Below are 17,861 nucleotides of genomic sequence, written 5' to 3'. Positions count from 1 at the left end.
CTCATCATCCAATGGTGGTTGGGGTTAGGGGTGGGGTTGGGTGCCACGCCTCCTTTTTAAATCGTACTTTTTAAATCGTATTTTCGTACGACTCAACTCGTAGGAATTCGCACAAATTAGCCACTAAATTGTCAAAACGTAAAATACTTACGTTTCCTCCTGAGATCAGGCTGGATTAATAGTGTAGCAAAGAATTCCCTTCATTGGACACGAAAGCAAACTGTTATACATTGTAAAGATGCTTCTTATTATCTGAATCCACCTGAAGTTAATTAAAACTAAGTATAGAAACGACCAATATATATTCACAGTGAGACAACGTTTACAGTTTTCTGGAACAATTTAATATGAACAGTTTAAATACGGTGATATCCATAAAAAATAACAACGCAAAAGCATTAGACAACTCTGTACAAAACTTTACAAGTACATTGTGCTTACTTTGATCGTCAAACATGGTGTAATGTTCTTCAAGTAGATCAGGCAAAACATGAACAACTAACAGATGATGTGCCGCATACTTTGCTAACAAAGGTCTTCCTGTTTTCACCAATGCAAAACTAAATCGATCTTAACACCAGGCAAAACTCAATGACTCTGAACATCTAAAAGTTTTCCTCAAATCAGAAAAATATATCCAAGCTATTAAAATCAGCGTTCTCGAGTGCAGTGTGGCACATCCCTGACTGCATGTATTCATCTAAAGGCGATATGGTGGAAGAAGAGCAGGTTAGGGTTGCTTCAGGAGCAAGAGTTGCTACAGCAGGATTTTGCTGTTCGCCGTTTTGGCCATTGTTCAACATCTCGAGGAGACCCGTACTGTCAGGCGAGAGGTTACTGACGGTTGTCGCAGGAGATAGAAGATCAGCCAAAAACTGGTCATCAAAGCTGTCGTATGTTGTGGTACTAGAAGTGACTGAATACGGTGATGAAAGTGCAGTGCTGTCCGGTTTGGCCACAGATTCCCCTCCATTTCCCAGGAGCTGGTTTAACTTGGCCAGTTTCTTTTTCTTGGCCTTCAGCTTTTTCATTAGCTTCAGCCTGAGGGCTTCTGTAGTGCTAATGGGCTCCTGCCCTCCCGTTTTCTTAACGCTTGGATTAAGGCCACCCGGAAGGCTGATTTGTTTGGGTTGAGAATTTGCCAATTTCTTAGTCTTGAAGCCGCCAAACATGTCAGCCGGCTTCACAGGCAGATCCTCATGTTTGTCATATTGCAGACTGGGTTTTGGTTTTGGAGCAGGAGGAAGAGGAGGTCTGATTGGTGTAGACTGGAAGGAAGGATGACGCTGAAATAATGATGTAGGCTGTAAATGTGTTTTTGATACGGCTGCTGCTGCCACCTCTGGTTTGTGTACTAAGCTAGATTTCTGAGGAATTGGAGGGGTTGAAAGTCGACTCCCGGTTTTGGGGATTCCAGACAACAAATTGGATGCTTCAAAAGGACAGTGACGAGGAGCCGACACGAAGCCTGGTCTCATGGGACGCGGTTCATTCTTGGGGGATTCAGAATTAACCAGAGTGAGGGTTACGATGTCTTTATGGGTCAGACCTTCAAATGTGTCCAGTAGTGTGGTGCTGCCTATGGATGTATCCGCAATGCTGCTTGCAGTCGTGTCTTCCACTGTGAGTGCGCTGATCACGCATGTGTCGGTGGCCACAGAGTCTGACAGTTTTGGAGGATGTTCATCAGGGGCATTCGGGACCTCAGGGGGAGCTGTCGGTAAACAAACCTCGGAATGCTCCTCTTTAAAGGAGTCTGTCTCCCAGAAGAGAATGTGAAATTCACTGGAGGGAAAAGGAAGTCTCTTGTGAGTGGGGCTGTAAGGGTGTTTAAGGTCATCAAGTTCCAGCCAAAATCCTATAAAAAAAGACAGAACATAGAGAGAGGAATGAATCAAAACTTACATTTCAGATTAATTTCCTAAACGAGAGATGATCTTAATCATCAGTAGAGCTGTGGTGAAAAATACATTCAGAGATTTTCAAAACGCATTGCTAATCTCTCTTTAAATTGATTCTGAGCTATAGATTTTAGCAGACAGCGCTCTGGGCTAGTTTTTAACCACAGATTGCCCTCTAGGCTAGTTTTTAAAATTGATGGTGCTTTTGGCTGATTTTTAGCAGCAGATGGTGCTCTAGGCTAGTTTTTAACAGCAGACAGTATGCTCTAGGCTAGTTTTCAAACAGCAAATGCCGCTCTAGGCTAGTTTTTAACAGCAGGCAGTATGCTCTAGGCTAGTTTTCACCGGCAGGCAGTATGCTCTAGGCTAGTTTTTAAACAGCAAATAATGCTCTATGCTAGACTAGCTTTTAACAGCAGATCTGCAGACACTATACTAGACTTTAACAGCAGATGACATTCTATACTAGACTTTAAAAGCAGATGGCACTCTAAGCTAGTTTTTAACAGCAGAAAGTGCTCTAGGCTAGGATAGTTTTTAACAGCAGATGGCACTCCAGGCTAGTTTTTAACAGCAGATGGCCCTCTAGGCTAGGATAGTTTTTAACAGCAGATGGCACTCTAGGCTAGTTTTTAACAGCAGAAAGTGCTCTAGGCTAGGATAGTTTTTAACAGCAGATGGCCCTCTAGGCTAGTTTTTAACAGCAGATGGCCCTCTAGGCTAGTTTTTTAACAGCAGATGGCCCTCTAGGCTAGTTTTTAACAGCAGATGGCCCTCTAGGCTAGTTTTTAACAGCAGATGGCCCTCTAGGCTAGTTTTTAACAGCAGATGGCCCTCTAGGCTAGTTTTTAACAGCAGATGGCCCTCTAGGCTAGTTTTTAACAGCAGAAAGTGCTCTAGGCTAGGATAGTTTTTAACAGCAGATGGCCCTCTAGGCTAGTTTTTAACAGCAGATGGCCCTCTAGGCTAGTTTTTAACAGCAGATGGCCCTCTAGGCTAGTTTTTAACAGCAGATGGCCCTCTAGGCTAGTTTTTAACAGCAGAAAGTGCTCTAGGCTAGGATAGTTTTTAACAGCAGATGGCCCTCTAGGCTAGTTTTTAACACCAGATGGCACTCTAGTCTAGTTTTTAACATCAGATGGCACTCTAGGCTAGTTTTTAACACCAAATGGCCCTCTAGGATAGTTTTTAACAGCAGATGGCCCTCTAGGCTAGTTTTTAACAGCAGATGGCCCTCTAGGCTAGTTTTTAACAGCAGATGGCACTCTAGGCTAGTTTTTAACAGCAGATGGCCCTCTAGGCTAGTTTTTAACAGCAGATAGCCCTCTAGGCTAGTTTTTAACAGCAGATGGCCCTCTAGGCTAGTTTTTTAACAGCAGATGGCCCTCTAGGCTAGTTTTTTAACAGCAGATGGCCCTCTAGGCTAGTTTTTAACAGCAGATGGCCCTCTAGGCTAGTTTTTAACAGCAGATGGCACTCTAGGCTAGTTTTTTTACAGCAGATGGCCCTCTAGGCTAGTTTTTTAACAGCAGATGGCCCTCTAGGCTAGTTTTTAACAGCAGATGGCACTCTAGGCTAGTTTTTAACAGCAGAAAGTGCTCTAGGCTAGGATAATTTTTAACAGCAGATGACACTATACTACACTTTAAAAGCAGACAATGCTCTAGACTAGTTTTTAACAGCAGATGGCACTCTATGCTAGTTTTAATCATACACTTGAATGCTTATGAGGAAGAGTGATTGCGTGTTTGGCTGATCTGTGCAAGTTTGCTTTTGTCATGAGATCTATGCAAATACAGCTCCCTATGAACATACTTGTAATTCGCTTAAACCTTTCCTAACTTTTATCAAGGTTTATTTTAGGTTCCATTTGGACCTGTTTTTTGATGCTTTACAGCAGGGGTCACCAATCTCGGTCCTGGAGGGCTTGTGTCCTTGCAGGGTTTAGCTCCAACTTGCCTCAACACACCTGCCTGGATGTTTCCAGTATACCTAGTAAGAGCTTGATTAGCTTGTTCAGGTGTGTTTGATTAGGGTTGGAGATAAAATCTGCAGGACACCTGCCCTCCAGGAACAAGTTTGGTGACCACTGCTTTACAGTATTGTGTAAATGAGCTGATACAATGTATTGATTTAAATATTATTATTCTGTCTAAAAGTCCATCTAGCAACCCAAAAATACAAGTATCTATAGGAACTCTATATTAGGCAGATACTCAATAGTAAATCGATTAGGGCTGACTGATGGGGACAGATGTAATCTCCACATTTAATTTCCAACAATTCTTTTGTTAGTTGATGATCAGTACATTAGCTGGTAATTAAGGGTGTTTAGACATTTATTATTATTTGTAATGTCCGAAATCAGCTGATTAACATATTTAAAAAAAATATTAACTACTTCTGATCAATATAGTAAAACATTTAAATCTAAATTAATCATAAATAAAACTCATAAATTAAAAAAAAATCATAAATTTAAACACTAAATCCGGCACCTTATTACATAAATGTAAGTGTAAATAGCTGAGTTAATGAAGTGACTCACCATTGCTCTGACGGACCCAAGTGACAAAGTGCTGAAGATGTTTGTTGTACTGGATAATAGTGCTAACGCTGTATTGAAAGCCCTGGAATGTAAACCCGTATTTAGTAAGGTCTTTCCTGGGCAGACCCTCCACAAAGTGCAACGCAAACACAGAGGACAGCCTGCAAAAATCCACAAAGACAATTATCAACCTCAAACACAAGCAGATTTTTACTAATTAAATCATGATGAAACAAATAAGAAAAAGACTTACTTTTCAAGCACCATTTTCCTCCTCTGGTTTTTGTGCTCGCATTTGTTGCACTGAGTGCGATTATTGGCTTTTAGCGGATGCCAGTCCTTAACAATACAAGTCAAAGTTGTAAGAGTCTTCTCAACACTACAAGAAAAAAAGGAAGGACAGGTTATGCGTGCATGCATTAGGGATGTCCATTTCCACAGATTCCTATGAGCAATCATCATTTAAATTAAGTATTAATTAATTATTAACCTTAATAAAAGCAAGATGCATCACTGTCCTCATGCAAAGGAAAATATTTTACTCGAGCAAGAGCTCCAAATTATATACAGACTCACCCTGCAAAAACTTTTCAGCGAGGTTTAATAATAATTAAACTCTTTGATGCTCATATTTGAGGTTTGTGAAGTGATGTTGACAATAAAAACCTACATAAATCCATTACTTTATTGCTAAAGGGAGTCTACAGTTCATTGCGACTTCATTATTTGAATATTAGGTAACACTTCAGTTTAGGTCACAATTCATGCTATTATCTACTGACTTATTACTAGCCTATTATTAAGATATTTACTGTTCATTAGTAGTTATAAAGTAATATCTTACTTCACATCACTAATCCTACCCTAAACCCTAACTTCTACCTTACTAGCTATTAATAAACAGCTAACTAGTAGTTTATTAAGCTAGAAGTGGAAGTTAATGGTTTGTTAATACCATGAATTGTGACCTAAACTTAAGTGTTACCGAATACTATATGAATGACAATTTTCCACCTAATACCTCCAAACAAGTTTTAATAAACTAATTTCACCTTCTAACTTCACAAAACTTTGAGGAATAAAGTTTTAGGTGCTCAGCTGCAGCACAGTTTATATAAGGATAATAGGACAGATGACTTGCAGAAAGTTATAAAAAATGTGCCCAAAACGCTGTAAAGGCTCTATTTATCATATACAGAGTTTATGATCATGACATTTAAAAACAAAAACATAAAATGATTTTATTATCTAGAATATTGACAGCGGCTTCCTCATACATGCACATTGAAGGACTACACAAATTACAAAAATTACAAGAGTCACCCCATTGTGGTTGGAAAATATGTAAATCACATCCGTGTTTACTGTTAATAGAAGGCTGATAAGGCTACAGAATATATTGATACGTTTATTAAAGGCTCAACTGAAAACTCATTTGTTTACATTAGCATGTCTTACATTATTACTGTTTTATAATATGCTTGTGTTATTTTATTGCTGTAATTTTGTAACTTCTGCTTCCTTTACGGTTTATTTACTATTGCTTATTTATTGCTTCCAGGGCTCGAAATTGCGACCGTTTTGTTTGACAGTTTCGCAACTTCACAATATATTTGGGAGTGTTTGTGTTAGCAGTTTTCATTGCAAAATGTTTACTGCATGTGCACGCAGCACCCTCGCGGCCGTTAGGGGCCGTTTACACTGAAAGCGCTTTTTGCGTTGAGAGACGCCTTTTTTGAATGGTTTACTAACAGCTGTGAGTGATTTGCGCGCTGCTTATGCACCCCTCGTGTTTTAACCGCCTGCTGCGGCTTGCGTTTTTGCCCTTGTGCACCGGGTTTCTGTTGAGGTGCCTGTTTGTGTTGTCAAGACTTGTGGAGAGACTTGTGGTAGCTGTTTTGAGTTATCCAGAGCTGTATGACTTCACAAATCATGAATATCACAATATTATCCATTATTAAAATTATATTATATTAATATCAACAGCAACACTTTCGAACAATACCCAGCTGATCCAGTCGTTGCCTAGCGAAAAATCGCAATGCACGTTTTTTTTTTCTTGTCAACAAAAAGGCAGTCTGGTGCGCTTTGCGTTTTTGAAACGTAAAGGCGCGCTTGGTGTGATCAGCCTCTTAATAAATCATTCAAAAAAGGCACCTCTCAACGCATAAAGCACATTCAGTGTGATCGCCCCGTTATGAGACATTTACGATCAATGCATATGCTCCTAAAAATGCCAAATGCAGCGCTCAGGAATGGTTTAAAACAGTTGACATGTAGACTTGCTGCAGTAAACAAAGCCAGCCCCGCCTTCAAGCTCTTCTGATTGGCCCACTGCTCTTGAACTAAACGCAAATGGATTGGTTAATATCAGCTGTCCATCACTCAGTTAGTCGGAAAAATGTAAAGGTCTGGATATGAGAGAATGAAAGTAACACGAACAGATTTTGTTTTAGAGACCACCTAAAGTTACAAATAATGGCACATCTAATTAGTGATCATGTGGTGAATGTCAATCCTCCATTTACACTTTTCGATAAGTGGATAAAAGAATTCCAGTCAACTGAAAAGAAAAAAAATGACTGAAGCCATTCACTGTAAAGCCTAAGAGATGGAGTTTGCAGATAAAAGCGTTTGCCACACATTTTAAGCAAGACATGTTGTATTTAATTCTTCATTTAATCGTCACAATGTTGTCAGTCGTGCAACTGCAACTTGCATTTACTAAGAATAAACTAATATTGCAGCTCAAGAAAAGACTGCTACTGCTATTAAGATGACATACGCAGATAATAAGTTATATGTCAACATCATCTGTGCAATATTAGACATCACAGTTATTATCAGTAACTCAGTTCATTTCATTCACAATAAGCAGGGCATGTAGGCCGGTGAGCGCATGCAGATTTATTTTTGTTTGTTAGTTTTGATTTCAAATGCAATAAATATGTTAATATAACACTTGTAGTGAAGGTGCTCATCATTTTTGGTGGGAGCAACTCAATTTAAGTTAGGAGCACCAGTGATGCCAAGCTAAAAGGTTCATTTCGAGCCCTGGCTTCTTATGCTGACCTTGAGTGCTTTAAAAGGCACCTTAAAATGTATTATTATTAATTAAAGAATAGCACCACCAATAGCAAGTGTGTCTATGAGAGCATATAGCTTGTGTTACAAAATTTTCATTTAATCTCAAATGTGCATGTTATTAGTATCTTAAGGAAATTCAGGAGAATGTGAAAAGGCTGATGTTTACTCATGAATGTTCATGTGTTAAAGGATAATGCCACTTCACTGTTAGCCCACATCATCTGTCTTATATATAATATATATATATTAGCGCTGTCAAAATTAACGCGTTAACGCATGCAATTAATTTTAAATAATTAACGCGTTAAAAGAATTAACGCAATTAACGCAGTTGCAGGTTTTTTTTACTTCCTGTTGTGGTGGACGTGTGTTCAACATGCAATAAATGTGGATAAGACCAAGGAAGCACTTTTTGAAGGCAAGTTCCAGTATAAAACAATTAGTTGCATCACAAGTTATCCAGAGTTTCATGCAATTTCAGGTGTTTCATTTTTAACTTTCGACATCTGTTGTAAGTTGATACCGCATGGCGAACAGAAAGAAAATCCTACGCATTTCGTGACTCGGTGTTCCTTTAAGGTAAGGTTCCTTTTAAGGCTACACGGTAGAATTTTAATAAGAGTATAATCTTAATCATATTAAAATTGGAGTATTGGTGTCTTATGTAAATGTACTCAGAACGTCTCTGGTGAAGTCGCGAGCTGTCAAAGACAGGGCATTACTCTGCCTTTCAGCATGAGCCCTCCAAGTTTAGCGTGTTTTCTCAAACACAACGAAAGCGTATGCTTTGCGTAGTTGTGTCAGAATCCTTGTGAAATACAGTAATACTTTAGGAAGCTTAGTTTAAGCAAATTTGATGAACGAGATCATGCGTGTTCAATCTGAGGGGAGTCGCTCCAGTATGGAAGGCCGTTGGGGCCAAAACATCTGCAGCGCGTTGTGTGTGTGTCTGTGTGTCTGTGTCAGGCCCGTTGAGGGGTGTCAGGGGTGGAGTGAGCGATGTATCTGAGTAGAGGCGAGAGGGGTGTCACTCTAATTAAATGTCATTAACAAGCCTGTGTTTTAATTTCTGTAATAAATATGGCTGTCAAGCCAGGATCTTGATGGTTTATTGTGGGTATGTTGTTTCCATGAAGAAATCTGTGTTACAGTTTGTTAAGTTAAACAAAAATTCTATTAAACAATAGTATTTTGAATTTAAATATTTTTTGTCTTGTGTTTACATTAATTTTACATTTAAATAGCCAAAATTACAAGTTTCAGTATTTTAAATGCGATTAATTAGTAAAATTTTTTAATCGATTGACAGCACTAATATATATATATATATATATATATATATATATATATATATATATATATACACACATATACATTTATAAACGTAATGTTCATGAGTTAAATGTACCAGTTCAGAGGAATCTGCTAATCCATTTCAGAAAACTAATGGTCTGATATTGTTGTCCACAATGAATGCTGTGCAACTTTATTCTCCCTCATATCTGCTGTATGTTTTGGGTGTCAAAACTATCCACATCAATGCTTAATTGACCAACAATTTAAATGATTATTGACAATTAATCAGTCGAAAGTTAAACGTTGGCATCCCTAGTTTGCTTACATGAAACAAAAGAAGTATCTACTAAAAAGGGTTCCTCAGCTTACCTCTCATTTACAGTAAAGTCACAACAAGTGCACTTGAACTCCCATCGGATAGTGTGCTGGAAAATATCCTGAGCCCACTTGTCTGAGCGCAGAAGAAGCGGCAGTGCGAACACTGGTGTCTCCTGCTGACCTGCATGGCAGACAGATGGATTATCAGTCAATGACAAGCGGCACGTTGATATCAAATCATTTTATGAGTAGCTGTTGAAGCCTTTTACCAATTTCACACTTGAGTGTAGGCTGAAGGAGCTTGAAGACTGAGAGCCGGAGAGCAGACAGACGCCGCTCAGCCTCAACCAGGACTCCAGCAGGGACTCGCAAGACTTTATCTGCAGAGAGGAAAACAGGTAAGTGCTCTACAATTCAACATATTCATAATGTAAACCTATTATTGGGTAGATGTGTTTGCTTTTTGTTTTGTTTAAATTTTTTAGGTCACAATATGATTTTTTTAATAGATTTTTTATTACATATATTTGCTTATATTTGTAAAAAAAAATAAGCTATTTTTACTTGTCACTCTTTCTATGTCCTATATCACCATGCTAATGACGTCGATTGTGTTAGGTCATTATGTTAATATGTTGTGTTTTATTAGACTGCACAGAGCAGCATTATAAGACAAGCCAAAAGGCTGGGACACACCAAGCGGTCACCAACTAGAGCTGAAAAAACCCAACTGTATTGTTGCCTTGCTCGCATCTGGTTCTATCTGGACCAAAAACGAGCCAGTGCACACACCTAAGAGACAAAAACCAATTGAAAAAAGTTATTTGCCTACGTGGGAGAATGTGTCTTGCACCTGCAGAGGGAAGTGTATGTACTCTAATTCACAACATGAAACCGCAACTTCTGACGTAAGCGTAAACAAAGCATATAATATCATTATGACAGAAACGGTCAATCACCGAGGAGGGATTCGCTTAAGCAATTATGTCTAAATCTAATAATTCAAATTGTTTGCAAATATTTGAAAAATGTAGTGAATGTAGTAATTACTGCTGGCCTCTTTGTGTTCCTCCTTGACTTGAATTGCTCACTTGCTACATCATTTCACTATGTCACACATTTTTAAAGAAACGCCTCATGCTCGTTTTTTTTTTTTTTTTTGACGCACTGTCAAAACCTTCTACACCAATCAGATTGGCACTTTTGTTCACGTGCACAGAGCTGCTGAAGTGACAGTAAACAGCACTTGGAGGCGCTCAAGTGCAAAACTGCCAATGCGAGCGCACATTGAAGATGCCCAGAGGCGATATGAACGTGGAGTTGCTTATTGCACCGGTGAGCAATAATTATGACATCATCGCTAGAGCTGGAGCCTCTGCTTGAACCATCCATGCGTGTTCAAATCGTCAGTAACTTTAAAAACAAGCGTGTCAGCTTTCTGTCTTCTTCTGTGTAACAAGCGGGTGTCAGAGGCTTAAAGTTATGTAGCGCCATCTAACCCCAAGGAGTGATTTTGCACACTCTTGTGCTCGACGCCTGTGAAAACCGGTTGGGTTTGAATCTGGAAAAAAGTCTAGTAAAAACGCTGACAAAAAAGGCAAATGAAAAGCGTGCCGGAGCGTATGAGCCTTAAGACTTTGTTTAGCTTGATTGTTTTAGTAGGGCTGGAGCTGCAGGACACCGGCCCTCCAGGAGCATGTTTGGTGACCCCTGACTTAAACTATGATACTGTGCTTATGTAAACATGTTATAATTAAATAGTTGTGCTAATATCAGGGCTGCACGATTCTGGCTAAAGTGAGAATCACATTTTTTTTTTTTTTGCTTAAAATAAAGATCACAATATTCTCTTGGATCTGTAGATGTAAAGCTTAATATGAGATTATTGTTTTTTCTCAGACATATGGTAAAACAACAATATTAATATTATGTGTAGGTCAACTGGTTTCTATAAATAATTCATTTCTACTTACAATAATTCTGATGTTCACTATGTTTGAGATATAGGCCAAATCCCAATCTGTTATTAGACCATTTAATTCACTGGTAAAATCAACATTATATAAGCCAGAGTAGTTATACCGACCCAGTAAACATTTATTTTCATGCACAGCTGTGTGTTTGCTATGAAAGAAAAAAACATACCAAATGCTTGTCGCAATCATATCTCTAAAAATCAATATAATTTTTTTTAAATAAATTCGGTTTAATTTTCACTGCTAAGTGCTGTTCATACTTTGCGCGCGACTCTCAAACGATCACTTTGTGCCACAAACTGAATATTATTTACAACTTTATTACCCGTTACTCACAGCATATGCAGGTTCTGTTTACTAAAGTAGATGCGCGCACGCACAGTCAGCAACTAACGTCACGTGTGATTTCCCGGGCATGAATACAGCATTATATGAAGACAAAAACGACATTTTTAGGTGAATTATACCTTATAAATACAGAATGTGTCTCTTAACATCATTTGGAGGTGTCCATGTCGCTGAGCAACGTGTGTGAAACAATGAAAAGACTCGTGCAGCCGCCTTTGCTTCTCTCTTGAACTTGAAAATATGATTGACAGAATCGTAGAAATGCTGGATTAAGATGGTCTTGGGCAGTGGTGCTCAACCCTGCTCCTGGAGATCGACCTTGCTGCAAAGTTCAGCTCCAACCCTGATCAAACACACCTGAACCAATTAATTTAAGTCCTGAACAGCACTTGATAATTACAGGCAGGTGTATTTGATATGGGTTGCAACTGAAATCTGCAGGGAGGTCGATCGCCAGGAACAGGGTTGGTCACACCTGGTCTAGGGGGTCGAATCGAGATCGCAATCTTTTTTCGATTATTTGTGCAGCTCTGGCTTATATAAGGAAGAACCAAACAATAATAAGGTGATTAGACTGCAGTAAATAAACGCTTAACTTTGAAATGTTTGTTTTGTGCATCATAACACCCATATATTCTTTGATAAGCCATAATTTGCCTTTTTTACTAAATAACTTTGTATATAAACTAAGACGTTCCACATCCTTTGATGGTTCAAAATCAGGGGGTCAAAAATCAAACACTGTACAAATGCCAATATATGTCTTTTTCTTACCTTCGCTCTGTTTCTTCCTGGCTTGGAGATAGGCACACGTTTTATCATATCTCCAGCAAAGTTTCCAGACGACAGAATCATTGCAAGGCACTGTTGCCAACTTATCGCTCAGCTTTATGCCCCGACATGGAGTCCCTCTGATGGTCCTGCAGTGCACCAGCATCACCAACATCGCATCCAACCAGCACATGTTCTCCTCGTTTTTCCAGAAGAGTTCAGAATGAACCGGGACCAGCTCTGAAGAACTCTCCAAGACCTCCTCCTCCATCTCATCTTGAGTACTGGATACACAATCCTCCTTCCTTTCACACAAGTCTACATCCTCATCAGAGACAGCAGGTAATTCCTCGGGTTGTTGCTCCTCTGTGGGATCAATTGAGATGGGTTGTTCCTCTGTTTGATCAATAGACAAATGTTGATCCTCAGTGTGAACAAGAGACACAGGTTTCTCCTCAGTGTGAGCAATAGACATAGGCTTCTCCTCAATGTGATCAAAAGATATAGGTTTCTCCTCAGTGTGAGCGATAGACATAGGTTTAACTTCAATGAGGTCAAGAACTATGGATTGCTCCTCAGTGTGAACAATAGAAACAGGTCGTTCCTTGGTGTTATCAATACAGATAGGTTGTTCCTCAGTATGATCAACAGATATAGGTTTTACTTCTATGAGATCAAGAACTATAGGTTGCTCCTCAGTGTGAAGAATAGAAACAGGTTGCTCCTCAGTTTGATCAATAGATATAGGTTGCCCCTCAGTGGCATCATGAGAGATAGGTTGTTCCTTAATGTCTTCTATAGAAACAGGTTGTTCTTCAGTTTTATCAAGAGAAATAGTCTCTGCAGGTGCTGACTGTTGATCTGTAAAAGTTTGTGTTTTGACAGTGTCGTCTGGAAGGGTGGCATCATTGACTTCAGCATCACATGGCTCAGAAACATCTGCCAGAACATCCAGTTTCTCTTCTCTGGGTCGTTTTGGAGGACAGGATTCATCACTGATGTCGGGAAGGGAAGAAATGCTCCTTTTGCATCCACCTTTGGATAAACTAGCACGCACTTCTTCCAGAGATCTACTAACCAACGGGTAAAGGCACTGCAAGATAAGAGATAACAGCACGGGTGTAAATGACCATCTCACTTGGATAATTTTTTAAGAAAGATTCACAAGCACCTAATGTGATCAGAAATATGAATAGCGTATTTTACAAAACTCATCAAGAATTTATTCAGCTTGCTGGTATTTCAGCCCATTATCAGAAAAAAAAATTTTCAATAAGAAAATAAAGCCCAATATTAGAATAATTAATCATGTTGGGAAATATAAAATTCTAAACAATATGTCCAGGTCGGTGTCCTCCCCAGTAAATACATGGAGCACTTTTAAACTAATGTTATTGTAAGGAAAATTATTAAACCATTATTATGAGTTCAATTTTACCTTTTTTACCCCTAAAAAAATGTCATTATAAAAATAGATATACCTTTTTGAATGAAAATTTGAAAGTTTTATTGAGATGATTGTACAGGTTTTGGCCAGATTGAGTAGCAATACATAAACAAAGGAAAATTGAGACCCATTTAAAAATGATTTAAGACCTACAACACAATATTTTAAAACATTTAAGACTTTTTAAGGTCTACAATTTTTATTTTGGGAATTAAGACATTTTAAGATTTTTTAAGACTCAGCGGAAACCCTGCACTCAGTTCTTTTTAATAAAATCAAATGTAACCTTGTCAAGCGTTATACAAATTATTATTATTAAAGCAAAACAGGAGTCAGAACAGAATATAGCAGTCAAATTAATAGTGGCCAAAAAAAAGGTTGCACCCATATTAATTATTATCTAAAACTAAGCTTCATTTTGTTTATGCATAAACTTGTTTCCTTTTGATTTGATGCTATTGCATACCTTTATTTAGTTATATGTCAGCATCTCAGACTATTTTCATAGCAAACTAATAAATACAAACATTAAAAGCAGGACAATCCTATTAAATATATTCTACAGACCTTGCAAAACAAGTCTTCATCTTGAAGTTAAAGAGGGAGAAATGATCCATAGACATATTATTGACGGATGTTGTGAGATTCGTTCAGTTTTTAGTGTCAGTGATGAGCAAAAATAAAGCAATGTAGTACTGTAAATAATAAAAGCCTCACCACTGCATTTGTACAGAGCAGAACAGTCTCCTTTAGGTTGACGGCATAAAAGCGGAGGGCGTTTGTCTGACCTTTCGCCAAGCACCAAGGACAGTTCCCGGGTGAAGCATTTCTGTCTTTACTCTGCAAACATAAAACAAAAAGATGAGAATCACAGTAAACTCTAAAACTAAACACTCCACACATGACATACAACACAATCTCACACAATTACAGTGTATAGCAGCACATCACTGAAATGCTTTCTGTTTGTCTTTCGCCTTTTACATGACAGATTTCCGTGTTTTTTGTCTGGTTTGGAGTGGTGGATCAAATCAGTACCATTTTCATACAATTTAGACACAAATTTGAAGGTGACAGCAGAGCTTTGCACAAGTGACAGAGGGAGAGAACTGAGCATAACTGACTTTTCCCAAAAACCCCGCCAACGCTGGGGTCGGAGCCCCTATACCAGTGCCTTCGCCGTTCATTTTCCTGCCACTGAGGTTTCCGCTCTCTGACGAGTCCTGCTGCCATAAACTTGATATAACCGTGCCACCTGGCTCACCACCTGAACGCACTGCAGTGAGAAAGAATATCACATTAACTGACCCTAATACACACACACACAACAAACATCTCAAGCTAGACTCCTGAGCAAAATACCTGCACCTGCCAGTCAGTAAGAGAACAGCATTTAAATTGGCATGACCTGTTGTGAGATTATATCATGATTGCATATGCTTTTGTTTAATGAATTCAACTTCTTTTAGATTAATCATCATGTTTATTAGCTAAATCTGTGTTGAAATACTACATTTCCCACAATGCTGTACAGTATTTCCACCAATCACAAAGTTGCAGTGAGCGAAGTAGAAAAAGTTCTTTAAACTAATAGTTTTATATTTGTTTGTCAATAAAGTAGCTGCTTTTTGCACAGTGCTTCTTAGGACTAGACATGGACCTGTATAAGATTCTGACGGTATGATAACCTTGGATGAAAATATCATGATTTCATGGTTTTGTGATTACTGCTCTAATATATTCTTTTTAAATGTCTGGATAAAAAACAACTTTTTTTCCCCTTTGAACAAAATTTATTTTATTTTGAGAAACATTTTTAAAATTTTGGAGCAGTAAACATGTCAGGCTTTATAGCTCAAATCAATCAGTGACTTCTGCTGTCTTCCTTAGTTTCCAAAACACAGATTTCTTTACAAATTGAAACTGCATCTTTGGAGATCTTTTCTGAAGGAGATTCTGTTGTCCTAAAAAATTTTTAAATAAAAAAGTAAAAAAATCTTACACATACCATAGGAACGGTATAGCAGAAAATTTTGGTGGTTTTAAAACCTTGAATTTACCAAATCTCGGTATACCTTAAAAACGGTTATCAATTGGTGACATGCTCCTTATATAGTTTACCATGGAACTTTGAATATTCGGCCTGAAATCTCATGCACAAATAACTCGAAATCAACATTAGTGGGACTATTTATTTGACTGTGAACAACCTACTTTGATGGTTATCGGCTGCCAATGTGATTTCACGGTTTAGAATTTACAATAATACATTTCTGAAATGTCATTATTAGGGAGAAAGTCAAAATGTACGAATATAAAAGCAACTTTACCTCAATCATAATAAGTAGGTGGCAATTTTTTTATCAGGGTACTAATTTATGTATTGTGGCGATCAGCGAGTCGACCAATCACAATTCACATATGCAAATACATATGAAGACAATAACCAATCCAAGTCGGTGTGCATGCTTAATTGCGTTCATTAAACGTTCCGTCAACTTAGGCATTTCAAAATCTAACATTTCATTATAAAAATTATAAAATAATAAAGAAACGAAACAACAATGATCCGGCATAATCTGCAAATAATACGGTTGAATTGTTTAATTCATTCGTATGGTCAATTTTTTTTATCGAGAAATTAAGCCTTGTGCAACATAAAGGGCACATATTAATGCTTAACGTTACCTGACCTATTTTTTTTGCTCAAATTATATCAGGAGTAAATAATTTAATTGGTTTGACATCGAATGTCTAATGCATGTAAAACGTCAAACTAACTTTACCGCGGTCTGGTACCATGTAATTATATTCATGGTGTTGTGTTTAAATACGTACAATATTAAGGTAACTAAATCTGTGAAGGAATCACGAACATTGCAAATACAAACATTAAGTTAGACTGATGGTCAAATTAGCAGTTGTTAATCCAATCACTGTTTTCTTACTGACAGTTGACTTTATTGCTAAACGTAGCTGCAGTATCAAATAGACAAAACTCACATAATAACTGCTAACAAATCCCGATTATTCAAATAACACCTATAAAGCAGGTGGAAATGTCTGTTTTTGTTGAATAATAGAGATCATGCGCGAATAGCATAGCAACAGTGAGCGCGCTAGACGATAACAGATCGCCCAAACCTTACACACTGCATTTACAATGGTGCACATTACATACACCAGCACATACCTCGAGTCCGGTGCAGATGCGGAGAATCTCCAGACTGGATTTTATACACACTTTCGGTAATTCCAGCACGCCGGTAGGAGACATTTCCATGTGCATGCTCCCCGTCGTACGATCAACGCACAACTTCCGGTTTTGCTCGAGTGTGTAATAAAGTTTTTACAAAGACTCTTTTTTTACGGCACGTGAGCGCCATCATCCGGATAATCTGCAGAACGAATGAACAGACTGTCCGAACATTAAATTAGGCAGCAGAAGGGATTCAATCAACAACAACAACATCCAAACAACACAAGCTTACTAAACTGTAGTTATCCGTAGAAACACACAAGCAGACACGTTTTAAATGAGATAGACATTTTTCTGAATGGCTAATGGTATTAAATATAATCTAAATAACATGATAGCTGTGCAATGAATGTGTTTATTTAATGTATTGCTACAGTTTCACTCTTAAACATGTATTTACATTTACATGAGGGCTGGTAGACACGGAGAAAGCAAATACATGATACTGTAGTGAGGAAAACACAAAGACTGGAAAATGTATTCATTAATTATAAGCTAAAGCTTTACTAATTTCAGTGGTTTTTATATCTGAAATACCAAAACAAAAACATTATATGAACATCTGACAATGTGAAATGTTTAATTTAACCCTTTAACTGCCTGCTCTACCAAATGACCTTATTTTGACTGTTTCATGATGACTAAAGTAATTTAAAGTGTGACAGTTTTAGATAACGGCTAACACACACAGCACTGTTGGTTTACCAAAAAAATCTAAGAAACATAATCCTGTTGCACTGCTACACATGATTTTGGTTTTATTGTTAAAAAAAGAAGATGAAAAAAACATGTTAAATGAGAATATGAAATATTTTATGGCATACTAATAAAATTTACTAATAAAAATAAAGATGATTTAGTATTTAAAAATGATTTGAGTATGTTTGTAAATAAATTGGTCTTGCACTTC

General features: G+C 37.8%; 1 protein-coding gene across 3 annotated transcripts; it reads right to left on the bottom strand.

Moving 5' to 3' along the window:
• Positions 1-321: 321 nt before the first annotated feature.
• uspl1 (ubiquitin specific peptidase like 1) lies at positions 322-17,006 on the bottom strand. 3 transcript variants are annotated; one of them, XM_073913797.1, is made up of 9 exons: positions 16,886-17,006; positions 14,861-14,968; positions 14,410-14,532; positions 12,249-13,338; positions 9,420-9,530; positions 9,202-9,331; positions 4,703-4,828; positions 4,450-4,610; positions 322-1,858 (listed from the first exon to the last, which is right to left on the bottom strand). In XM_073913797.1, exons 4-9 carry the CDS (start codon positions 12,778-12,780, stop codon positions 624-626), a joined length of 2,295 nt encoding a protein of 764 aa, XP_073769898.1. In that variant the 5' UTR covers positions 12,781-13,338; positions 14,410-14,532; positions 14,861-14,968; positions 16,886-17,006; the 3' UTR covers positions 322-623.
• Between the last annotated feature and the right edge of the window lie 855 nt (positions 17,007-17,861).

This window comes from Danio rerio, chromosome 10 (assembly GCF_049306965.1).
Source record: "Danio rerio strain Tuebingen ecotype United States chromosome 10, GRCz12tu, whole genome shotgun sequence".
Lineage (NCBI taxonomy): Eukaryota > Metazoa > Chordata > Actinopteri > Cypriniformes > Danionidae > Danio > Danio rerio.
This window is presented reverse-complemented; position numbering and strand designations above follow the sequence as displayed.